Source organism: Sus scrofa, chromosome X, assembly GCF_054392235.1.
Source record: "Sus scrofa isolate SSC_HxYL_T2T_F1_AM1 chromosome X, Sscrofa_HxYL_maternal_Yorkshire_Landrace_v2.0, whole genome shotgun sequence".
Lineage (NCBI taxonomy): Eukaryota > Metazoa > Chordata > Mammalia > Artiodactyla > Suidae > Sus > Sus scrofa.
Window position 1 is genome coordinate 49,810,983 of NC_139401.1, and position 25,219 is coordinate 49,836,201.

At 51.3% G+C, this 25,219-nt stretch overlaps 1 protein-coding gene across 6 annotated transcripts in view; it reads right to left on the reverse strand.

Moving 5' to 3' along the window:
- IQSEC2 (IQ motif and Sec7 domain ArfGEF 2) overlaps nt 1–25,219 on the reverse strand; it is an 83,700-nt gene that overhangs the window by 3,646 nt on the left and 54,835 nt on the right. For 4 of the 6 annotated variants that reach the window (XM_085007969.1, XM_021079686.2, XM_021079689.2 and 1 more), the window contains 10 exons: nt 18,920–19,181; nt 17,648–18,049; nt 14,352–15,247; nt 12,485–12,646; nt 11,888–12,010; nt 10,136–10,302; nt 6,266–6,405; nt 5,117–5,242; nt 2,891–2,990; nt 2,125–2,286 (listed from right to left, as the gene is read on the reverse strand). In XM_085007969.1, coding sequence (XP_084864095.1) covers nt 2,125–2,286; nt 2,891–2,990; nt 5,117–5,242; nt 6,266–6,405; nt 10,136–10,302; nt 11,888–12,010; nt 12,485–12,646; nt 14,352–15,247; nt 17,648–18,049; nt 18,920–19,181 — 2,540 coding nt within the window. Of the gene's footprint in view, nt 1–2,124; nt 2,287–2,396; nt 2,673–2,890; nt 2,991–5,116; nt 5,243–6,265; nt 6,406–10,135; nt 10,303–11,887; nt 12,011–12,484; nt 12,647–14,351; nt 15,248–17,647; nt 18,050–18,919; nt 19,182–22,072; nt 22,210–25,219 lie in introns of those variants that run through there. The other 2 variants (XM_085007968.1, XM_085007970.1) reach the window with 2 other exon arrangements.

A 25,219-nucleotide genomic window follows, 5' to 3' on the forward strand; every position in this document is an offset into this window, starting at 1 on the left:
GCGTGGCAGTGGGGGGAGACATGAAGCAAAGGTCAGGGACAGGAGTGAGAGGCCACCTGACTGACCCCAGCCCTCTTTGGGCCTCCCGTCTCCTCACTCGCTCTAGACAGCCAAAAATCTAAACTAGAGTCCTGCTCTGCCCCATGGACAGCCAACCTCAGTTACATCTCCTAAGTCTTGCAGCGCCCAGCCCTTCACGCATCATCTCCTCTGGTTCAATCTTCCCTTGTCCCTCTCGGTGCCTGCTCCTCCAGCTCGTGTCCCCTTGCATCTCCCCTCCCCTGCCTAGTCTCTCAAACCACTCCTGCCTTTCAAAACAGAGTGTTACAGCGGCTGCTTTGTTCCCAGGAGGGGCAGGAAGGCCCTTCAAGCCTATGGCAAGAGGCAGTCAATCATTCCAGAGCCTGCTCCATTCTCAGATACCTTGCTCCAGAGCAGGGGGCTCCTGGAAGGACAGGAGCAGAAAAGCAACAGGAATCAGATCCTCTATTATGTGCCAGCAGTATGCTGGGGGCGATGCGTATCTGATCTCTCAATCCTCACACCAGTTCAGAGGTAAGTATGAGCAGCCACAGCTTTCAGAGGAAGAAACACAGAGCTTGCCCAGAGTCATACAGCTGGAAATGGGGGAGCCCACACCCTGGAAGCAGGTCAGAGCCTGTGCCTCCCTGTGGAGGTCACGGAGACTTCTACTTATTGCCCTCCCCTCAGCCTGGCATGCTCACCCCTCTTTCAGAAGGTCTCCAGGGTCTCAAGGATCTGGTGAGCTGAATGAGTGTCCCTGCCTTGCTGAGAAGCAGAGCAGACCCTGAAGCTGTGAAGGCCTCTCACCAAGGAGCTGTCAGCTGCCTCTGTCTCTCTCTGTCTCTCTCTACCTGCCTCTTTTTCCTTAACACGGTATTACTTAACTTCCACTGCTTAGCCTGAGAAGAGAAAACGTAGAGGGCACTGGGAGGAATGAGATGTAATCCCTATTTTCTGTTCTTTCTTTGCCTTTTAGGGCTGCACCCACGGTACATAGAAGTTCCCAAGCTAGCTGTCCAATTGGAACTGCAGCTGCTGGCCTACGCCACAGCCACAGCAACGCAGGATCCAAGCCACATCTGCGACCTACACCACAGCTCACAGCAACACTGGGTCCTTTAACCCACTGAGCGAGGCCAGGGATCGAAAACACATCCTCACAGATACCAGTCAGGTTCATTACCGCTGAGCCACGATGGGAACTCCCATTAATTTCCATTATATAGGATTGAAATGGTTCGAGGTAGTCCCTGAAGGCCAGGAGGATGGGTCCACCGGAACTCAGTTTGGGATGCAGAATGTGTGGAGAAAAGAGAGGCTGGGAAGGGGAGTGACATTTGTTGGACACCTAGGATGTTCAACACGCATGTCCAATGAACATGTAGGATAAATCAGAGTTCCCGTCGTGGCGCAGTGGTTAATGAATTCGACTAGGAACCATGAAGATGCAGGCTCGATCCTTTGCCTCGCTCTGTGGGTTAAGGATCTGGCGTTCCCGTGAGCTGTGGCGTAGGTCACAGATGAGGCTCAGATCTGGCGTTGCTGTAGCTGTGGTGTAGGCTGGAGGCTACAGCTCTGATTAGACCCCTAGCCTGGGAACCTCCATATGCCGCAGAAAAGACAAACAAAACAAAACAAAAACAAAACAAAACAAAACATGTAGGATAAATTCTCCACCTTATCCCATTGAAATCTCCACATCTCTATGAAGAGGATTTCACCACCTCAATTCCATGTAGAAGGAAATCGGGGCTCAGAGAGTCAGGCAACTGGCCCCAGTTCACCCAGATAATAAGTAGCATACCTGGGATCTGAAACCACAACTCCTACCTCCAATACCCTGATTCTTCTCCCTGCTGCCTTTCAATAGAAGGAAGAGTTGGCTCAAAATGAGGGCTTGGAATAATAATTTGAGGTTGAGAGGTAATGAGCCCCTCACCACTCCAGGTATTCAAGCAGAGGCTGAAGCATTCCTGGAATGAGGGTAGGAAGGTTGGACAAGCTAACCCTCAACTCTGAGCTTTACAAAGGACAAGATTCCCAGTGTCTGCAAGGCATGGTCTCAGGCAACGAGGAAGGAGACGTGGCTGGGCTACTCACACTCCACCCGGTATTTCTCCATCTCTTGCACCTCAGCAATGGACTCGCGCAGGTCAGATGTGAAGCGCAGCCGGTCCTGGAGGCTGGGGGCATTGAAGATGATGAGGACTTTGCGCTCCCCGCCGGGTACCGCAGACAGCAACTTGATCCCAAACTGGTAATCTGTGTGGAAGGGGGAGGTGAGGTACCTCTGTCAGAAGTGAAGCAAAGTGGCTCATACGTGAAATAATTTTTCTCATGTCCAATTCTGATCCAGCCTCTTCTCTGCATGAGCAGCAGCAGCAGCTCCGCTTTGCTCCAAAGCCCCCAAACTCTTGGGAGTCATGGCCCTGGTACTCCCTTACACCCCAGGTGTAAAGGTAGACTGAACTCTTGCTGCTCTCTGGAACCCCTTCCTTCACGCCTCTGCCTCTACTCACATTGCTTCTGCTGCCCAGAAGGCCACCCATCAAAGCTCCTCTGGCTCAGTCCTTCAATGCGCCGCGGGATCACCATCTCTCCGGCCCACCAGAAAACGTACGTGCTGAGGTTCTCTGCCAGACCATGAGCTTCCCAGGGCAGAGACCCAAGTCATACTCCACCCTGGCCTGCCTTGCATCCCGGGACCAAGTAGGTGCTTTGGAGACCTTAGCCCAGTTATAAAGGAGTCCAAGAAGGAGAGGTTGGTGTGGAGGAAGGATGAGCATGGGGCGCGGGGGTGGGGTGGGGGTGGGGGTGGGGGCAAGGCAAAGACTGTTGGGATGCTGGGATCCAAAAAGGGACTCACATGAATTCTGGAAGAGCTGCATGTGCATTTCCACGAGAGGAAAGGACTGACGGAAGCTGTACGTCACCAAGATCTTCTTCTTCTGGAAAATTTTGGTGACCTTTGGCAGGGGTGGGAAAAAGACAAGAGGCAGGGTTTGGGGTGGGGAATTTCCACATGGCACCTATTTCTTGTAGCTGTCCTCCCCTCCCACCACCATGAACAGACATGTACGCACAAACACACATACCCACAAGTTGGGGAGAAATGAAGCTTGCAGAGCAGAACAGGAGAGACGGGAGAAAAATGCAAGTTCCTGATATAATGATGATGCACAACAGGCACTTAGGATTTTTAACAGGAACTAACTTAATGCTGCTCCCTCTAGGAAGCCTGTTCTAACATGTCACATAGACATCCTCTCCCACCCCACCCCATTCTCTGAGCTTCCAGAGTGCTGGTTCAGTGTCTTTCACCATGAGGCTTTAGGAGAGCGCTCTGAGTGTGTGATTGCTGGACTGGCGGTGCCCAGGGGAATCTAGTTTTCACGCATTTCGCCCACCTCAACCAGACCCATCGCACATCAGCAATCTCCAATAAACCAATGTATAGAGTTAACGAGTCTTCTCAATAACCCAAGGTCTTTCTCAAGTACTCGGGTACTCCAGATTCAGCTAACATGGGTTATAAACACTTCAGACCATCTGCAAGTGTTGTTTCAAAGTACATTATCCCATCTCAGGATGCTTACAGTACACAGGTGAAGCATCTTTTTAGCCCTTTGGACTGTGGGCTCCCCAGAACGAGGGCCAAGTCTCCCTCATCTCTGTGAACCCAGAGCCTAGCACAGGGATGGACACCCATAGGTGTCAGCGCACAATGGATGGTGAAACATTCACTCAGCACCTGTGTGGGCCAGGTCCTCCTCTGGGTTAGGCTAGTCCACCTCTGACCTCTTATTTCATCCCCTTGACAACCCCGAGATAGGGATTAGGTCTTCCCCACAGAAAAGGAAATTAAGGCTCAGGGCATTGGAGGGGCTTCATCTAAAGCAGCAATTCTCAACAAGGGGTGACTTTGCCCCCCACCCAGGGGACATTCAACAATGTCTGGAGACGTTTTTAGTTGAAGGAGCGCTACTGCTATCTAGTAAGTAAAGACCAGGGATGCTGCTACACCTGCCCCAATGCACAGGACAGCTCCCACAACAAAGTATTATCTGCCCCAAATGTCAACAGTACCAAGGTTGAGAGACCTGCTCTAAAGGAGAGAAGACCAAGGAGTTCCCATGGTAGCTTAGCAGTAATGAACCCGACTAGTATCCATGAGGACGTGGATTCGATCCCTGGCCTCACTCAGTGGGTTAAGGATCCGGCGTTGCCATGAGCTGCGATGTAGGTCACAGATGCGGCTTAGATCCAGTGATACTGTGGCTGATGGGGGTAAGCCAGCGGCTATGGCTCCCATTCAGCCCCTAGCCTGGGAACTTCCATATGCTGCAGGTGTGGCCCTAAAAAGCAAAAAAAAAAAAAAAAAAAAAGGGAGAGAAGATGAAGGGAGGATAGGTCACTGTCCTTAAACCCCTCAGGAGCTGTCTCAGAGCAGAGGGAGAACAGTTGGTCTCGGTGATCCCAAGGGCAGCTGAGTGAAGGTTATTGGAGGAAAACCATTGGGAGACAGATTCTAGCAGTCAGAGCTGTCCCAACAGGAAACTGGCTGCCTTGGAGGAAGGCAGCCTTCTGTGCCTGCACTTGTGCAAGCAGAGGAAGCTGGCTCCTGCCTTGGGAAAGAGGCTGAACAGAAGACCCCCAAACTTCACTTATCACTTGCAGACTCCTAAGAGTCCCAGCTCTAAAAGACACATCTACCCTGGTGATAAGCTCGGTTTTAAGAATCACTTCAAGCATCCTGACCACCAGCAGGTTTCAGACGGACCCCAGGATACAGGTTTACCTTCCTCCAGCCAACCCTCGGGGCTACTGAGATGCTCAGGGACATTTTCTCCCATTTCCCAGATTGTAAGCCAGTCATCAGCCCTGGTCCTCACATTTTCTGCCCCCGTGTGGCTGTCACTACTTCCAAACGGGTCCTCCAAGTGGCGAAGGAAAGGAGGGGCAGAGGCACCCAGATGACATGGCAGGGCTCCTTACCCGCCACGCCTCCACCTACCAGTGTTAACATGGTTCACCCCAGACCCTAGGTCAAGCTCATCACTTTCCCTCCTTCTCCTCCCCTCAGTGCTCATACCACAAGGAGATCGTTGAAGAGGAAGACCTCCCGCTGATGCAACCCCAGCCTCTGAGGGCGGTTTGGATCTGGCACCTCATAGAGCTGGCAGCAGCAAACCAGTCGGCGGTGAGGAAGAGACAGGACCTGGACAGGCATGAAGAAATAAGGTATCAGCAAGGCCAGCCCACCAGCTTTAGGCATCTTAACATTCACTGCAAGAGGAAGTTCACCTCTGGTCCATATCACTGTCACTCCGTGACAAGGAGCCTAGGCTTATCTTTGTCCCTGCGGCTCTCTCTCTGTCTGGAATGCCTTTCTCTCTGAGCTCTGTATGGCCACACTCTACCCCTCCTCCAAATCTCACTTCCAGGGTTCTCTCTTCCAAGAAGCCATTCCTGATCAGCCCAGGGAGAATGAAAATGACCTCTCCCCTAAACTAACCTAACTCTAAGGCAAAGGTTTTTTGTTTTTTTCTTTTTAGGGCTGCACCTGTGGTATGTGGAAGCTCCCAGGGTAGGGGTGGAATCTGAGCTGCAGCTGAAACCTATACCACAGCCGCAGTAACGCCAGATCTGAGCTGTGTCTGCGACCAACATCACAGCTTGCAGTAACACCAGATCCTTAACCCAAAGAGTGAGGCCAGGGATTGAAACCTGCATCCTCATGGATACTAGTCAGGTTCTTAACCCACTGAGCCACAAGGGAACTCCTAAGGCAAAGATATTGTGTCTTTGTCTGACACTTCCCCACCCGGTCCGTGAGTACTTCTAAGGCCAGAGACCACATCAGATTCATATCTGTGTCACCACTGCCAAGTGAAATGCTGGGCTCAGTGAAAAGGCATCCATAAATGTTTGTTGATTAGAAAGATTAGAGTGCGTTCTTGGCTTTGGCCATCCGTGAACTATTATCTTGGATGCTCACTTGAATGGACAAGCAAAACTAGAGGTGAGAAGAATGCTAATATTTATATAGCACCCGCAATATGCCCTGCAAGGTGCTAGATGTATCCCCATAAAGCATCTCACCCCATCTGACCCTCCACACCCCTGAGGAATGCATCACCACCCACTCCATTTGGCAGTTGAGGGGAGCCTGGGACTCAGAGAAGGGCACAGATCCCCCACCCAAACCCTGTCCCCTCTGCAGCCTCCCAAAGGCACTTACCGGTTTCTTGCCCACAATCATGCGCTCCACAGCCTGCACCTGGGACACGTGGTCATCGTTGGTGCGTAGTTCACGCCCCTGGATGCGCTGGTAAATGCCTACCAGCAGGTCTCGGGGGATGTCTTCACCATTGTCAACCCCTGGGTGGAGGGCATACACAGGAATACAGAGCATAAAAGTGGGGAGGGGTGGCAGGGATTCTCCACAACACCCCACATCCAGTTGCTTTCTACCCCAGGATGGGGATTTTTTTTTTTTTTAACAGCTGCACCTGTGGCATATGGAGGTTCCCGGGTGAGGGACTGGATTGAATCTGATCCACAGCTGTGACCTATGCTATAGCTGAGGCAATACCAGATCCTTTAACCCACTGTGCCTGGCTGGGGATTCGAACGTGTGCCTCTGCAGTGACCCGAGCCACTGTAGTTGGATTCTTAACCCACTGTGCCACAGCAGGAACTCCTGGGTGGGAATTTTGCCTAAACAACTTAAAGCACACTGTGATGGAAACAATCAGACTTTTTTTTTTTTTTTGGCCTTTCTAACTAGTAAAAATAACGTTAAATGATAATATCCAGTGTTAGTAAGAGTTCAGGGAAGTGGGCATATATATATTAACATAAATATTTTGGAAGGTAGTTTGGCAAGCCTAAATATTCAGTGATTCCTCTTCAAGGAATTCACCCTATGGAATTATTCAGAAATATGCGCAAAGATATATGTACAAATGCACTTATGGGAAAAATTTGAAACGACCCAAGTTCTAACAGCACAGGAATACTTAAGTAATAATTTACAGCTATTAAAGATTTGATGTTTACCGAAAAAATCATGAAAAAATTCCTGTCGCAAAGTAAATGAAGAGAATAGGATAATAAATTTCATGGACAGCATAATCTTAACTGAATAAAAAGTTACATATGAACAGGAAAAAAGGCTAGAATACACCAAAATATCCACCATGGCTGCCTCTAAGAGGCAGGATTTAGGATAGTTAAATTTTTTATTTTATTACTTTTTTTCTTTTCTTTTTAGGGCTGCACCTGCTGCATAAGAAGTTCCCAGACCAGGGGTTGAATCATAGCTGCAGCTGCCGGCCACAGCCACAGCCACAACAACACGGTATCTGAGCCGCAGATGTGACCTACACTGCAGTTTGCAACAATGCCAGATGTTTAACTTAGTGAACAAGGCCAGGGATTGAACCTACATCCTCATGGACACTATGTCAGGTTCTTAATCTGCTGAGCCACAACGGGAACTCCTGGATGGTTAAATTTTTTCTATTTTTTTTTCTTAAATAGATGCACCCAAGGCATATGGGAAGTTCCCAGGCCAAGGACTGAATCCAAGCAGCAGCGTGAACTCACATTCCCAGGGATACTAGCCAGATTCATTACCACTGGGCCACAACGGGAACTCCTAAATAATTTTTTATATTTTTTATATTTCTAAAATTTTTGGAATGAGCAGGTTTTTATTTCACTTGTTTGCTTATTTATTTAATAATTGGAGGGGGGAAGATATACATACATACATATAAAATATGTATATGTATGTGTGTGTATATAAATAATATGTATACACACATACAAACACAGAAACGAGGAGGGGAAGGGAGAATGGATAAAATGAATGAATGAACAAATGTATGACTAATGGCAGGATTCTGAAAGAGAGCTCCAGATGGCCTCTGATCTGTTTAACTCCCTCTCCACTCCTGAGTGTCTGCTGAGTGAAACCCACTCACTCTTCTCTCTAACCTTCTGCTAGAGAAAATGTTTTCTCCTTTGGAAATGCCATGCCTCCTCCTTGGACACCAGGTGCTAAAGGAACAGCCTTTCCACCTCAGCTGCCAGAGAGCTTATAGCCCAATCATGCAAACCCCAACAGTCAGCAAATTTGCCTTGTCTGTTTGTTTTTCTTCAATTATACTTCCGCCTTTCATTTTGGTTTAAATAATTCGAGGAGTTCCCGATGTGGCTCAGCAGTAACAAACCGACTAGCATCCATGAGAACGTGAGTTCGATCCCTGGCCTTACTCAGCAGGTTAAATGATCCGGCCTTGCCGTGGGCTATGGTGTAAGTCGCAGACATGGCTCAGGTCTGGCATTGCTGTGGTTGTGGTATAGGTCAGCAGCTGCAGCTCCAATTTGACCCCTAGCCTGAGAACTTCCATATGCCATAGGTGCCACCCTAAAACGACTAAATAAATAAGTAATTCTAACATCTGTGCTATTTTTTAGTAGGCTGCTCTTTGATGAGAGGCAGGGCTTGACATCAATACAATAAACTGAGAAAAAAGGTTAAAGCAACATCTTTCATCTGGCACTCAAGGCCCTCAGATGCTGGTTTCAACTGACCTTCCCATCTGGATTGTCCACCCACTCTGGACTGTTCCCCAAACAACTTTACGCTTTCCTACCTCTATGCCTTTGTTATTCTCACTGCTAAGTAAGCCTCCTCTATCACCATTCAGTCACATTATCTGTGCTTTCAAGACCCACCTTAAAATGAAAATACCGGTTCCTCAAGGAAGCATGTTGGAGGTGGGCGCCCCCTTCTCTGAGCTCTGACTGTACTTTTGGCCTACCTGACATCACAATTTGCTTCCTGTCTGTGCTGGGTTATCTTGTACTATTAGACAGTCTCTCCCACAAACCAGGAGCCCTCTTGGGGCAGAGACTGCAGCAGATGCCCCTCCGTGGTCCTCGGCACCCGTCACAGGGACGGGCACACATGAGGCACTCAGTGTCAGCTACCTGGATGGCTGGTTGGTGGAGTGAATAAATGAATGCACAACTGGAGAAAAGGGTGTCTAAAATAATTAAATGAGTCTTTATGGGCATAAATGAAGGGAGGGAGAGAGGGAATGATGAGTAACTGAGTGAATTAGTGTAAGTTCTATGAGAGCCAGGGCTTTTAGCTCCTATTCGGGTGTTGCACAGTCAATATTCAGTAAGGGAATGAGTGAATGGACAAATGACTATTCAAGTGAATTAGCAAGTGACTGCTGTAGGACTATCCAGCCTTGGCAGAAAGTGAGGTTAATTTCCAGCAAGCACATTGAGAGATGAATGGATTAAGAAGATGTGGTATATATATATGATGGAATACTACTCAGCCATAAAAAATTAACAAAATAATACCATTTGCCACAACATGGATGGAACTAGAGATTCTCATACTAAATGAAGTAAGACAGAAAGATAAAGGCAAATACCATATGAGAGCACTTATATGTGGAATCTAAAATATGGCACAGATGAAACTATCTACAAAATAGAAACAGGGAGTTCCCTCTATGGTGCAACGGGATCGACAGTGTCTTGGGAGCCCTGGGACACAGGCTTGATCCCTGGCCCAGCACAGTGGGTTAAAGATCCAGTGTTGTTGCAGCTGTGGCTTAGGTTGCAACTGTGGCTTGGATCTGATTGCGGGTCCAAGAACTCCATATGCCACAGGGCAGCCAAAAAAGAAAGAAAGAGGGAAAGAAACAGACTCACAGAGAACAGACTTATGGTTGGCAAGGGGGAGAAGGGAGGGAGTGGGGTGGGCTGGGAGTGTGGGGTTAGTAGGTGCAAACTATTATATTTAGAATAGATAAGCAATGACGGAACTATATCCAGTCTTTTGGGATAGACCATGATGTGTGTGTATATATATATATATATATATATATATGTATGACTGGGTCACTTTGCTATACAGCAGAAATTGACAGGATGTTGTAAATCAATAATAATAAATTTAAAAAAAAATTTCCAGGGAGCAGATGTGATCTCCCTCATCCTTCCCCACTCCCACTACCCAGCCCACTTGCCCTTCCCAGGCGAAAGAGGAAAAGGTGATGGGGAGGTCTAGGGTCACCTCTCAGGTTCTTGATGAAGTCATCTAGTTTCATCTTGCGTTCAGCCTTGACGCTGGGACTGTACATGTCAGTATTGAGGAGGATGATGGCAAAAGCAAGGATGAAAATGGTGTCTGGATTCCGGAACTGGCGCACGAGGGCTGGGTTACACACACAGTACCGCTGGCTGCAGGGCAAGAAGGGTCAGGACCACAGTCAGGCACCAGTAATCTCCACCTACCCACCATCCTCCCACCTGACACCACCAACTCTCTCCTCTGAGACACACCCCCAAACCCTTTGGGTCTGTCCTCTGTCTTCAGAGTTTCCTCAAGACTAGCAGGTATAAATAACAACGGCTACCTTTCACGGAGCTTTGCCAGGGGGTTTATGGACATTGCCTCATGTCATCCTATCACAGTCCTGCAAGGTGACTATTAGCAGCCCCATTTTACAGGTGAAGTGACTGAGGCCCAAAGTGGTAAGGTAACTCACCCAAGGTAATAGAGCTGCTAAGTGGTGAAACCAGGATGAAAATCTAGATCTTTCTGACTACAAAGCGAATCCTTCCCCCATGTTGGGAAACAAGTTCTCAGTAACTTCTGCTTCTCCTCTAAAAACACCCAAAGTGGTGGAGCCAGGATTTATACACAGGTCTGAAATGCCCAATCCCTGAAGCAGTCAAAGAGGAGGATAATAGTTAAGGGCACAGGTCATAGAGTCAGACACACTTGTGTTCAAATCCTGGTATGACCCTGGGCAAGTTACTTAAGTTCTCTAAACTTCCAATTTCTCATCTGCAAAATGGGAGTAATAATATAAGCACCTACCTCACCAGGCCGTTGTGAGCATTCGGTAAAATAATCATGTAAAGTGTCCAGCTCAGTACCCTATACCTGGTGAGTGCTCAGCAAACATTAGTTGTTGCTCATGTTGTCATCACTTAATTGGATGCCCACGTTCCAGATGCCAAGCTGGATACTTTATTTGTTCTTTTTTTTAGAGCCACACCCATGGCATATGGAGGTTCCCAGACCAGGGGTTGAATCGGAGCTACAGCTGCTGGCCCACACCACAGCCACAGCTATGCCAGATCTGAGCCGCATCTTCGACCTACACCACGGCTCATGGCAATGCTGGATCCTTAACCCACTGAGCAAGGCTGGGGATTGAACCTGCGTCCTCATGGATGCTAGTCAGATTCGTCTCTGCTGAGCCATGACAAAAACTCCATGAGCTGGATACTTTAGGCACATTGTCTCTGATCCTATTGCAAGATAGAATCAATCTTTCTTTTCTATTCTTTCTTTTCTTTCTTTCTTTCTTTCTTTCTTTCTTTCTTTCTTTCTTTCTTTCTTTCTTTCTTTCTTTCTTTCTTTCTTTCTTTCTTTCTTTCTTTCTTTTTCGCTTTTTAGAGCCATACCACGGCATTTGGGAGTTCCCAGGCTAGGGGTCAAATTGGAGCTATGGCTGCTGGCCTACACCACAGCCACAGCAACACGGGACCTGAGCTGCATCTGTGACCTACACCACAGCTCACTGCAAAGCCAGATCCCAACCCACTGAGCGAGGCCAGGGATTGAACCCGCATCCTCATGGATACTAGTCAGATTTGTTTCCATTGTGCCACAACGGGAACTCCCAAGATGGGATTTCTAATTTCCATTTTCTGGTGAGGCAAGTACGAGGCCCAGAGAGGTGACTTGTAAACACATCCTATACTGCCCCCCAAAGTAAGGAAGGGCAGCTGCAGGATGGGGTAGCAGGCACACCTGAAGGCTTCGATGAGTCGCTCCACTTTCTGGGCCTCGCCTTGAACCCGGATATGGGACTGGAACTTCCGGAGTGCATCATCCAAATCCATGGAGGAGAAGTCCATCTCATCCACCACACAGCTGAGGACCAAAGAAGGTGGTGTGACACTCAATTCCCCTACAGAAAACCTCTGACCCACCCTGATCTTCTCCAATGAACAAATATCTCCACTGAGAGACCTCCAAGATCTGGACTTGCTTGGTACTTATGAAGATGGAACGTTTGCAATGGCATCCATCCCAGAAAATCCAGGCCAGACACATGGTTACTAAGGGTCTGTTCCATTAACCCATTCATATCAGGGATGGGAAAACTGAGGTTCAAAGCAGGCTGTCGGACAAGTATGCCTTGCCTGGGGCTACCCGGAAGACTTTAGGACTAGAGTCAAGAGAGATCAGATCTCTTTAGGGCAGAGGGACATGGGAGCAGGAAGGTCTATTCATCCTGTTTTGCAAAGTTTATCTGAGCAACAAAGACAGGCTGCCCCTTCCCTCCCTCCTGCCTTCTTTTTCCAGGAACCCCTGGCCCAGCCTGCCCCAGCCTGGGGTCCTCACTCCAACACATCTCGGTTGAACTGCTTCTGCCGGTTCCCTAGGAATTCCCCTATCATCTGCCGGCTCAGGCCTTTCCGTTCCAGGATGAAGTGAGCCACTCCCACTGGTGTGTCTGACAGGAAGCCCCGCTCGATCAGATACTGGATACCCTTCTCTGGCTTCCTGCAGAAAGAGGGGAGGCATATGAGATGACTACTGTCCTCCTGGAACTCTGCCCTCTGACCCATTCCGGTTTTTTGTTTGCTTGCTTTTTAGGGCCACACCTGCGGCATCTGGACGTTCCCAGGCTAGAAGTTGAATCGGAGCTACAGCTGCTGGCCTACACCAGAGCCACAGCAACGCGGGATCCGACCTGCGTCTGCAACCTACACCCACAGCTCAAAGCAACACCAGATCCCCGGCCCAATAAGTGAGGCCAGGCATCGAACCCACGTCCTCATGGATACCAGTCAGATTCATTTCCGCTGAGCACGATGGGAACTCCCTCTGTCCCATTCCTTGAACTAATTTTGGGTCCAGTCATGGCCTTTGAAAGAAAATTAAGATCTAATGAGAGTCTTCTCTACGCCAGGAACTTTGATATTCCCTGCAGGCACAGAGGACCCCTGGGAGAAGGACTCAGCTCCAGGCTAAGCTCTTCTCTCTGAGTCACAGACCCTCAGAGTAGGAAAGCATGAAAAGATTGCTTTGTCTGCATCTTACATACCACCCAGACAGGTTATCACCCGGCCTCTGTGAGTGTGTCTGTGGACATGCTGCTCCTTACTTCCCACTAGGCTATATCTAGGTCTGAGTGGTCCCATATTTGAACCCCAGAGCCTTAGGGGCCCATGAGGCTAGAATCTAGAAGACTTTGGTGCCATCAGAGTCTCAGATCCGTCACTTACCATGCGTGACTTGGGGACAATTCTCTTAACTTCTCCAAGCTTCAGTTTCTTCTCTATAAAATAGGACACTACTACCCACCTTGCTGAGTTATTGTGAGACCTAAATATAGGTGGCCGTGTCTAACAGGCTACAAAGATGTAAGACATTCATTTTCTAATCTTTTTTTTTTTCCTTTTTAGCAAAAAGTTCCCAGGCTAGGAGTCGAATTGGAGCTGCAGCTGCTGGCCTATGCCTATGCCACAGCTATGCCAGATTCAAACATCTGCGACCTATGCCGAAGCTTGCGGCAATGCCAGATCTTTAACCCCCTGAGCAAGGACAGAGATCGAACCCGCATCCACATGGATACTAGTAGGGTTCTTAACCCACTGAGCCACAACAGGAACTCCTCATTTTCTAATCAAATGTCACACTTCCATTCCACTGCTAAGCAGCACCTGGCATAGGACTAGGTACCTAGAAAGACCTTGGTCCCGGTCACTGACTAGTCCAGCACAGCACCCTGCCCCCAGCACCTCAAATAGCCACATCCTGCGAGTTAATAGAGAGAAACACTGAAACCCAAGGAAGGAACACACCTTGCCCAGGGGTACCCAGTGAATCTGATCCAAGTTCTCCTGTTTCTCAGAGCAGGGTTCTTTAACCACCACATCACCTCCCTACCAAAAAGCGAAGGTAGGCAACCTAAGATTCAGAATCCATCCTATAGGCAGTGAGCTAGGGCCCAGAGAGGGGAGCATCTCACCCAAGGTGACACAGCCAGTCAGAAGCAGTACTAGGACCAGAACTACCTCTCATGGGTTGGGGGGAAGCTTTCTACTCCTGCCACCCTGTGGCCAATCCTTTTCCCTGAGCTGCTGGAGAGAAACACCATTCAGAAGATGAGAGGATGGCGGCAGCAGGATCACTGCCTCCAGGGGTCAAAGTGCCCACAGCAGAGAGGAGGAAGGGGCTAGGGGCTAGTAATGGGAGCACGTACTTATTGAAGAGGTTGAGGCCAATCCTGTAGTGCCGCCTCTGCACCACATCGTTGTTGAAGGCTGGGGAGTCCCAGCTGTGCCTGGTCTCCCGCTGGTAAGTTTGCTTGCACAGGCCGGTGGCGGGAGGCTCCCTCAGGCTGTCCCGCGAAGAGGAGCCAGAGCTGCAGTTGATGGTCTCGTTGGAATTGCTGGAGCTCTCAAGGCTCTCGTTATCTCCACCATCAGAGTTCTCGCCTGCTGCCTCACACTTCCCCAACCTCCGACCCCCAGCCACACCACTGGGCCCAGTGCCACTGTTGGGGGCTGGGGGCAGGGGCCCTGGTGGGGCTGGGGCTGGGCCCTCCGGGGCTGGGTAGTGGCGGTGTGGGATCGGGGCCCTGCCTGGTGGCCCCTTGTGCTTCAGGGTCCCATGGGGGCTGCAGCCATCAGCCTCGTACACCAGCTGACGGTGGACAGAGCCGCGATCTGAGCGGTCACTCAGGTCCACGGAGCTGTCACTAGGAGGCTCGATGGTAAGCAGGGGAAGGTGGGCAGCCCTCAGCCGGAAATCCCGGCATTCCAAGCACCCAGGACCCCTGCGAGTGCCTTCCTCACGGCTACCATCTTCCCGGGTCCCTGGTGGCACTGGCGGAGGAACTGGTGGGAGAGGGGCCGGGGCCCAGAATTCGGGCCGGCCCTGGGGTGGGGGCTCTGTGCTGGGCAGTCGCTCAGGGGATGGTGGGGGGACTGGGTCATCCAAGTAGAGGGGAAGGTCACTGAAGGATGTGGCTGAGCTGTCCTCTTGCTGTTCCTTCGATTCTCGCTTCTCCAGCTGGGCTGACCCCGGCTCCTCAGACATGGGCCCCGATGGGTGGCAGTTCAAGGCCTCGTCAATGGATTCAGCCAGAGACTTTACCTGTGTAAAGGAAGGAAAGATGAGGGATGGTGGGATGGTGGAAGGGTGGGAATGAGGGAGGGAGGCAAAGCAAAAGGGGAAAGCTTCCTGGTGAGGCAGCCAAGAAGATGGCTTCCCCTCCCCCACCTCCACAGATTCTCTGCAGGATATAAAATAACTCCCAGGGAGCCACTGTGAGCTCACAGGAGCTGAAAGGAAAGCCCACAAGTTCCCTTCTCTCAATACTTCCTTCATGTCCATAGAGACCCAAGCCAAATGCCACCTCCTCCCTGATCCACGTCCCTGCCTCTGCCATTCACCAGGGTAAACTCAAATCCCAGCTTCTCCTGGGCTCCTGGAGTCCTCTGTCTGGTTCTCTCTTAGGAAATTCATAATATTTTGCCTTGAGAATCTGGACCACAGCTGGTAACTCTGCCTTCCACTGGTATCTAGCCTCCAAACTGGCCCCTAATAATCCCCACCTCCCAGTACTCGCACCCTCATGTACCACACCGGCCCGAGGTTGGTCTGTGGCACTGACGGTATCTGGCAGAGGTGATGGGATGTCACTGGTGAGATTAGATGATGAAGGACTGCAGCTTCCATCCTGAGCACTCTCGATTGCTGTGCTCCCTCTCAGACCCCTCACTCTGAAGGAAGCCACACCATGAGCAGTCCTATAGAAAGGCCCACGTGGTAAGGCCCTGAATCCTCCTGCCAACAGTGAGTGAGCTTGGCAGCAGACCAGTCAGCCCCGATCAAGTCTTCAGAGACCACAGTCCCACCCTACTGCTTGATTGCAGCCTCGTGAGAGACCTTGAGCCAGAACCACCAGCCAAGCTGCTCTCAGATTCCTGGCCCTCAGAAACTATATATGAGATAATAAATCTTTGTGGTTCAAGTTCGGTCTTTACGTTCATTTTTAAACTACTAAATTTGGGGGTCATTCGTTATGCAGCGGTAGATAACTAATAGGCTGATGGTGGGGCCCAGGCCTGGTTCCTCTGATGTCTCCACCAGACTGTGAGCCCAATCCTGCATTACCCCCTTGACGGATGGGTCCAGTCCAGGTTTCTCTCTTTTGCGCTCAGCTCAACACATCTCTTGACACAGAAAAGATGTTCAATTAAATGTGTTGTATGAATGAATAGATGAGTGATTTAGATCTTCCCTTTAATACTTCTTTCTTTTCCTCTTCCTGCCCCCGCATGCCCCACAAACCCCTTCACTCACTCCAGGGAAGCATGCCCAGGCTGATGGCAGGGCCAGATCACAGAGGTTAGAGCAGAATGATTTCTTCTTTTATAAGGTTTCCTTCATTAATTCACTCATTCAACAATTTTTGCCAAATACCTCCTTGGATTCAGGAAGGAAACTATCATGCACTTAGCAGCTACCATGTACTAGGTGCTTTCAGATATACTACTACCTAGCTGAAGTGACCCTTCCAAACAGCTCTAAAAAGGTTTCTTATCTCCATTCTATTGATCGTGTTTCAGTGGGGTTCATCAGTTTGCCCAAGGTCACACTGCCGGAAAACAGCAGAACTGGGATGTGTACCTGATCAGCTATGCTAACACACCCCAAGCTAGAACAATCTCCCACCACTATCACTGCCTGTCACATCCCCACCCTTCCCTGCTTTTGCTGATGTGATGCCCATGCAAGCCACACTCTCCTGACTACCTCTAACTTGCTCTTAACTGTTCAAGCCCAGCTCCAATGCTGTTTTCACAAAGTCTGAAAGGAGGGAAGAAAGTTTCCTCTCCCTCCTCTGGGTTCCCACGGTACCAAATGTGATTCCTTCTCACGACTCTGAGCACACTCTTTCAGGAGACAGTCGTATGCATATGCCTGCTATGTCCTACTGGCTTGGGTGATCCTTGAGAACCAGGATCCCGGCTGGTTCATCTGTCTCCCCCAGAGGTATGTGAGAGGTGGTGAAAGGGGAAAGGTGGTGGGCTTTGGAACCAGACAGAGCTGAGTTCCCATCCAGTTTGGAAAAGGCACTTCACTTCTCAGGGCCACGCTCTCCTGGCCACACTTTTATCGGTAAAACCAGGAAAACGACCCCCGTCTCGCAGGTCATTATGAAGCATATACAGCACCTGGCACAGAGTAGGAGCTCATCACCTGTTAGGCCTTAATCTGATAATGGTTCATGTTCCAAAGAGTGACAATATTGATGGTCTGATGGGTTCGATCCACCCAGATTTTTACCTTGCTTGTTTATATGATACCATTTTTTTCCCTCGCCAACTCTTCCCCATCATCCTCACAGTCCCTACTCAGATGGTAGCTATTTGTTATTATCAAAGGCTTGTCGGGCAGCTTGTTTGGTTTGCAGAGTATGGGGGAAAGGCGTAGGAGTTGCCAGAGCACGGCGATGGGGAGGACAAGGCCCCTTTCAGGGATGCTGACCTGTTTGGAGAAGGAGTCCTCAAGTTCTGTGATGTCATTAGAGAACTCTCCAGATGTGGTAACGGAGCTTCCCCCACCATCGATGCCCCCTCCACAGGAGCCTCCGTAGGGGAGCCCCCGTTCAAGCCGGTGGCTCCGGGCACCAGCCATGGCACCCTCGTCCAGCGAGGCAGGCTTGCCCTCGAAGTACGCGGGATTCTGTGCTTTCTCGTATTCCTCAAAGGAGAACTGCATCCGCATGTTGGAAAGGATGATACGGCGGGACATGCGGCTCTCTGAAGCTGAACTGCGGAGCCTCTCAAAGTTTTTGTTCATGCGGTACTGGCGGAAGGCTGTCTGGATGGTCCTGGCGGCTCTGCGGCTCAGGAAGGAGCCCCCATACTTCCTCTCCAGCATTTCCACCTGGCAGGGGAGGGCAGAGGCGGGGGACAAGGTCAGAAACTCACCACAGCCTCATCTCCCTGGGCCTCAACCACACCACCACCCAAGTCCCAGCTAACTGCTAACAGCTGCCTGCATGCGCCAGGCTGGGCTCAGTGTCGTGTTCTCACTCAAAGCTCAGACAGCACGTGTCACACGGGACTGGAGTGTGGCTTTCCTTTCTTTTTTTAATTGACAAGGAGTAGATGTTCAGTATTTAAAAAAAAAAAAGGAAAGGAAGGAAGAAAAATTGAATATAAGGAGGAAGAAGGAGGAAGACAGAGAGGATGGGGGAGAAAGGGAGGGAGAGAAAGAAGGAAGGAAGGGAGGGAGGGAGGGAGGAAGAGAGGGAGGAAGGGAAGAAGGAAAATTTGTTCATTTAAAGTCCCAACACCTGGGCATAAGCGCAATTACAAATTACCATTTCGGAATGTCTTCCCAATTTTTTTTTCTGTACATAATATTTTGTGTCCCCCAGTTTGGCTAAACAGTATCTTGTGGGATATATGTGATATATGGTACACGCTGTTCTGAAATTGTCAACTTAGGTGTGTGCTTCTCCCATGAGACTGAGATTTTTGAGGACTGGGTCCAAGTCTCATGCATCTCCACATCTCCAGTGCTCGGCACGGAGCTCAATATTTGCAGCGTGAATACAAGGCTCAGTGGATGGATGGTGAATGGGGGAGTGAGGCCCCAGGAGGGTGAAGGGTCCTGGAGCCAGTCTTCTCCTGTTCCAGTCTCACTGTCCCTCCCTGGACGCCGCCACCTTCGAGTGCCATGTCCCCAAATCCCTCCCTTGGTCCTATCACACCCCACTCCCACTCCCAGCCAGAAGCATCTCATCTGCACCTTCTTGTCCTGCAGGTCCGTGGAGAGTTCATAGCTGTCCGACAGGGCCTTGGAGCGCTTTATCTCCTCCTCCTCCTGTTTCCTCAGGGCAACACTGGCTGGCTGGAGGCGAGCCCGCTGAGCCCAGGGCAGGCCCACCCCAGCAGGGGGGCCCCCCATGTGGCTGCTGGTGGGGGGCAGCTGGCTCAGCCGGTAGGGGGGTTGGCTCCCAGGACTATCAACCGCTGTGCTCAGGTCACTGCCTGGGGCATCACCCTCCACACTGTGGGGATGAGATAAGATGAGCCAGGATGTGGGAAGAGGAGACAGGCCTGCTAGGCCAGACTGAGAGTGGGTGGACCAGATCCCCTCCCACAACCTCATCCTCCCCCAGCCTCCTCACAGACACAGGGACCCCAATACTTAAAAGCAAGAGGGGAGTCCTAACCATGCTTCCCCCCCTCCCCCACGCACCAAGCTGACTCCTCACTGTGCTCATGGTCCCCTTCCTTGAGGCCCTTTGCCTTCACAGTCCTATCCTCTCCCGTTCAGCCCTGTCCCTTCACAGCTCCATCCTCAAATGCCCTCTTTCCCCGCCCCCTTCACAGACCCCATCCCCTCACAGTTCCATTCTCTTAGACGCCTTTCCCTCAGGCCAGGTCTTCTTACAGCCTGGTCCCCTCATAGCCATGTTCCCTCACAGCCTTATCCTCAGACGGGTCTCCTCCCAGTCCTGTCCCTCAAGCCCCTTTTTCTAATGGTCCCAGCCCCCAACAGCTCCACCCTCAAAGCCTCCCTCCCCTGATGGACCAGTTCCCTCACACCTCCACCCCTCCCCCAGACCTCTTCTGCTCACAGCTTGGTCCCCCAGAGGTGCATCCCTCCCAGCCCGATCCCCAGCACCATCCTAGATCAGCCCTGTCCCCAGGCCTGAGGCCCAGTCCTGTATCCTGCACAGCCAGGCTCTCCCGTGCCGCCCAGCCCTGCCCCCTTCAGCCCCGTCCCTGCCCTCAGCAGCCTGGACTTGCGGCCTGGCCAGTTCCCAGAGTTCCCCAGCTGCCAGGGCACGGGCTCAGTGACAGTGGGAGGCAGCTCCCATCCAGCGTCCTCACAGGTAAAGAGCTGCCCTGCGGGGCAACTTCCTTTTTCTCCTCATGGCCTCCTTTGCTCAGCTGGGGGAGGTGGGGCCAGGGGTCTCGAGGCTGAAGAGTGGTAGGAGCTGGGCACTGGGTCTTGCCCGTCCTGGTAATCCAGAGCTGTTGTTCTGTCAGACCTGCTCCCACGGTGCCATGGCAACCAGGCTGCCAGGGAACTCAGGTGGCGACAGAGCCCAGGCGCCCTGAGCCAGGCAGCAGGCAGGCGCGGTGAGAAGCCACAAAGCCGGGAACACTGGAGGGGGGTATCGGGAGCCGGGGGACAGGCAGGGGAGGCATGGAGGGATTGTGGGGGGAATGGGTGTGCCTGGGGTCCAGAGAAGGGTCTGGGTTTGGGCAGGCACGGTGGTGAGGGGGCTCATGGCTGGTGAAAGGGTGAAAGGGCCACTCCCCCGACAGAGGCCAGGGCACAGAACAGGGGCGGGGAGAGTGGGGGGGTAGCTGGAAGGATGTTGGGGGGGCTGGGGTGGATGTAGGGGGGAGCTCTCTACCATTTCAGGAGCTTAAGCTACAACAGGCTTGTCAGCCTGGTGGAAGAGCACTTTGGGCTGGGGGTTGGGTATGGTGTGGAGGCTACACCCATGACTAGGTCCTGGGCTGCAGCCCGCTGGTGCTGGCTCCACTGTGGTGTGGGCTCCCACTCACTGCCCTCCTCCCCAGTGTTAATCTGCAACACCGTCAGGAGCAGCACAGAAACAGAATGAGGGGCTGCCCTGCACCCCAATTTCTCTCTCCTCCTGGGTCTCTGGGGCTGTGAAGTCCCCCTTTGGGGGTCAGACCCAGCCCAGTGCCCCCCTTGGGACTACAGGATCCCGCCCACCAAACTTTCAATCCTCTCCCCCCACCCCAGCACATGGCTTCCAGACTGATCAACTGTCTCCTTCGTTCATGAACCATCCATGGCTCCCACTGCCCACACGAAACGGCCCAGATTCCTTCTTGTGGTGTCTTGAGGCGTCTCCAAGATACAGCAGCTAGTGCTTAGAGAGCACTTCGCACGTTTAGGCACTGTTCTTACCCCTTCACATTTAATAACTTGTTTACTCTTCAAAACAACTCTGTAAGGTAGGTATTGTTTATCTTCATTTTACACATCAAGAAACTGAGGCCCTGGAGTTCCTGTCGTGGCCCAGTGGTTAATGAATCCGACGAGGAACCATGAGGTTGCAGGTTCGGTCCCTGCCCTTGCTCAGTGGGTTAACGATCTGGCATTGCCGTGAGCTGTGGTGTAGGTCGTAGACGCGGCTCGGATCCCGCGTTGCTGTGGCTCTGGCATAGGCCGACGGCTACAGCTCCGATTGGACCCCTAGCCTGGGAACCTCCATATGGCGCGGGAGCGGCCCAAGAAATGGCAAAAAGACCAAAAAAAAAAAAAAAGAAAAGAAAAGAAACTGAGGCCCAGAGAGGTTAGTAACATATCCATGGTCACACAGCTATTAATGGCAGAGCCAGGATTCAAATCCAAGCACTCTGATTCCAGAGCTCAGACTCTTAAACATTAAACCATTTATTGCAGGATTGGCTGCCAGCCCCCCACCCCATCCACCCTTCCCTCCAGCCTGGCCCAAATCCTGTTTCTCCCCAACACTCCTGTACTTTCCACCTCCCAAGCTGCTCATACAGTACTTTGCACCTGGAATGCTGTCCCTATCATCTGCTGCCATCTGCAATCTGAGAAACCCCCCGCCCCACACCCTAGTTCCCAAGATTCAGGTCATACACCACCACTAAGAAGCCCTCCTGAAGCCCGCCTCCAGCCAAAAATGATTGCTGATCCTGTTCAGGGCTCCCACACACAGCACATGTCTGTCCTTCTTTTTATGGAGCAGTTTAGCTTTGGCAAAGCATGACAGCTATTTGTGTTCACGACTCCCAGAATCCCAGGACAGGAAGAGAATCTGGTTGTCTCCCAGTTAGCACCGAGCACAAGGCCCGGAACAGAGTAGCTGCTCAATAAAAGCTTCTGGAGGGAAGAAATAAATGAATGAGCTCTGGAGGTTGCGCTAGTAAACCCTCTCACCTAAACTTTGACCTCAGTCTCTTCTTCCCAGTCCATTCTCCATCCTGTGGCCAGAGAGAGCTTTCCAAAGTACAAATCTGATCGTTTTGCTTCCCCGCAAAAACTCTTCCACAGTTCCTCATAACTCATTCAGCAAACGACAGCTGAGCATTTTATACGTGCCAGGCACAGTGCTAGGTGCTGGAAATATAATCGTGAGCAAGACACGTAAGCTTTCTTCCCTCAGGGAGGTGGGAGAAGGAGACTATAAATATATACTATCATTTCAGGTAGAGAGAGGTGCTAGGAAGGAATATACAGCAGGGTGATGGGGTGGTCAGGGAAGGGCTTTTTGAATACATGGCATATAATCAGAGACGCGATGGAAGTGAGGGAGTGAGGCTACGTGGTTATCTGAGGCAAGAGCAGTCCAGACAGAGGGCAGAGCCAGTGCAAAGGTCCTGAGGTAGAACTGTGCCGGTCTTGTTTGAGGAACGGCCAGGAGGCCAGCACAGCTGGAGTGGAGTGAACAAGCAGGGAGTGACAGGAGATAAGACCAGAGAGGTGATGGGGGCCAAATCCTGAAGGGCATCACTGAGCCCATGATAAAGACTTTGGCTTTGGCTCTGACTGAGATGAGCAGAGGAGGGATGTGATCTAACATAGGTTTTACAGGCATCATTATCCATACGATAACCTGCAACTCCTTACCATAGCCACAAATAGTTCTCCTGACCCAATCTCTGCCTCATATACCCTCTGCCCCTTTACCCCAACCTGGCTACTTCCTGCTCACCCTTCAGTATTTAGCTCAGGTGTGCCCTTACTGAGGCAGGCATCCTTAGCCCCATTTTAGAGATGAGGACACTGAGGTTGCGAGGTGATGTAAACTTGCTCAAGGTCACCCAGCTATTAACGGAGAAATTCAGGACGCAAACCCTGGGCCCGGGCTGTCTTCTCTTAACATCTCCTGGCTTCTTCCCATTTCTGGCCCCGTGTTGCCCCCTGCTCTCTATTTGTTGGCAATTTCCCTCTCAAGAGCTCTCCCCCCTGTTTTGGCTGCAAAGGGACGAGTGGCAGGGAGGTCAGACTTGAGGGCATTGCTCCTGACTCACACCCATGGCCGAAGAAATAGGACCTGGGCTGTGGAATCCCTCAACTCAGGAACATGCCGACCACATGGAAAACCTCTCTTCCCTCTCCCCCCTCCCAACACGCAACATGTTGTGCAGACCTGGGTTCAGGTCCTGACAGCCATGCACCAGCTGTGTGAGCCTGGGCGTATCCCTTTACCTCTATGCAACTCAGTTTCTCACCTGCGTAGAGCTCAAAATACAATTCCCTCATTGAATTCCTGGACTTCAGAAAGAGCCAGGGAGACCTACCTTCCCCTGGACTCCTTCTAGCCCAGAGCAGGAGCCAAGAAAACACGCACACTGACACTCGCGCATGCACACCCGAGCACCCATGGGCACCGTCTGCTGGGCTATTCTGTGAGGGAAACTGGAGAGCATCCTCTGTGGAGGGGGAAATAAACCACATTCCACAAATAATCACAGCATAAAGCTGCAAGTTCTCAGGGCTGGGGAACGGAAGAAGTGCTGGGGGTGCTCAGGAGAGAGCTCCCTCCTGCTGGGGGGGAGGGGCGGGGGGGCGCTGAGCAGAATAAAAATAAACTCGCACTTATAAGCGCACCTTCCCTGCATCAGGCATTTTCCACACGTTATTTTAACTGCGTGGCAAATGTGAAGATTAGGATTCTGCTTTTGCAGGTGAGGAGAAGTGAGGGGAAAAGAGATGCCAGAGGTCTCAGGGCTAGCAAGTGGCAGAACACGGATTCAAAGCCCAGGGCCTGTGCTAGTTTCCCTGCTGCCTTGAAGGCTTCCTGCGGGGTAGGGGGGAGCAGGGAGCTATTCAATGGGGCCTGGCCTAGGAGGTAAGTAGGGATGAGGAGTGAGGGACCTTGTGAGCCAAGGCACTAAGATGGGGAGAAGCGGGGCAGGATGGGCTGTAGGGATTCAAGGTGGCCTGCGCTTGGCAGGGGCACTGGCCCACCCCAGCTGCTGCTCCTAATGGGAGATCTCTCTCCCTCCTTCTCTTTATTGGCACTGCCCGGAGCCAGGCAGCCAGCAGGGGATGGGATCAGGATGCAGTTGCCATGGAAATGAATGGGGGCTGTTGCTATGGATACCATAAGATGAGGGCAAGAGGAAGCTAGGGATGCTGAGGACTATCCCCATGACAACTTGGGCTGAAAGGGGGGGACCGGAAGTGAGAGACAAGAAAACAAGATGAGGAGGTCAGTGTACCTAGATGAGGCCAGGGACGTTGGGTTCTGGGGGAAGATTGGACAGGAGACTGGACCCGGTGGCCGGGGGAGGGGGGCGGGCAGAGGGGTGGAGGGACTCCAGTCACCTCCCTCTCCTCTGATAGCTCTTTGGCAAGCTGTTTCCACTGCCCAATCCCAGTGTCACAGAGACTCCAAACCTAAGGCCAGCTCAGCTTGGCACAGGGGCTGGCAGAGGAAGAGAAAGCTATCAGAGGGGCTGACTGGGTACCCAGCGGACAGTCACAGGCTTGGAAGCACACAGATCTGGGTTTGAATCCTGGTTCTGCTTCTTGGCAGCCCTAAAAATAATAGTTGTCATTTACCGAGGACCTACTTTTAGGGAGACCCAGCAACTCTGCAAGGTCCAGGTGGTTCTCCCTGAAGGGGAAAACACAGATGAGGAAACTGAGATGCAGAGAGATGAAGTAATTTGCCTAAAGTCTCAAAGCCCAGCAGTGGGGAAGCCAGGAGTCAAATCACCACTCACGCTCATAACCACCAGCTCAGCACTGAGCAGCCCCTTTGAGGCCAAGTCCTTGCATTCTCCAGCTCCCTGTGCCTTCCCACAGTGGCACACAGAGGGCCAGATGCTGAGTAAATATCTGTGGAGTGTGTGAGCAAGGAAGCAACCCAGGAGGAAGCGGGAAAGACTGAGGTTAGATGGGAGAAGTGCCTGACTTTGAGAGCAATGACTCATGGGTTTGGCTGTCCAAGGCTAGAACCGCGATGGATTTTATTAACCATCTACTCCCACAGATCCAAATGAAGGCTCAAGAAAGTCAAAGTGACTTCCCCAGGGTCACACAGGACCCCAATCCCTTATTTTCCAGAACGAGGTC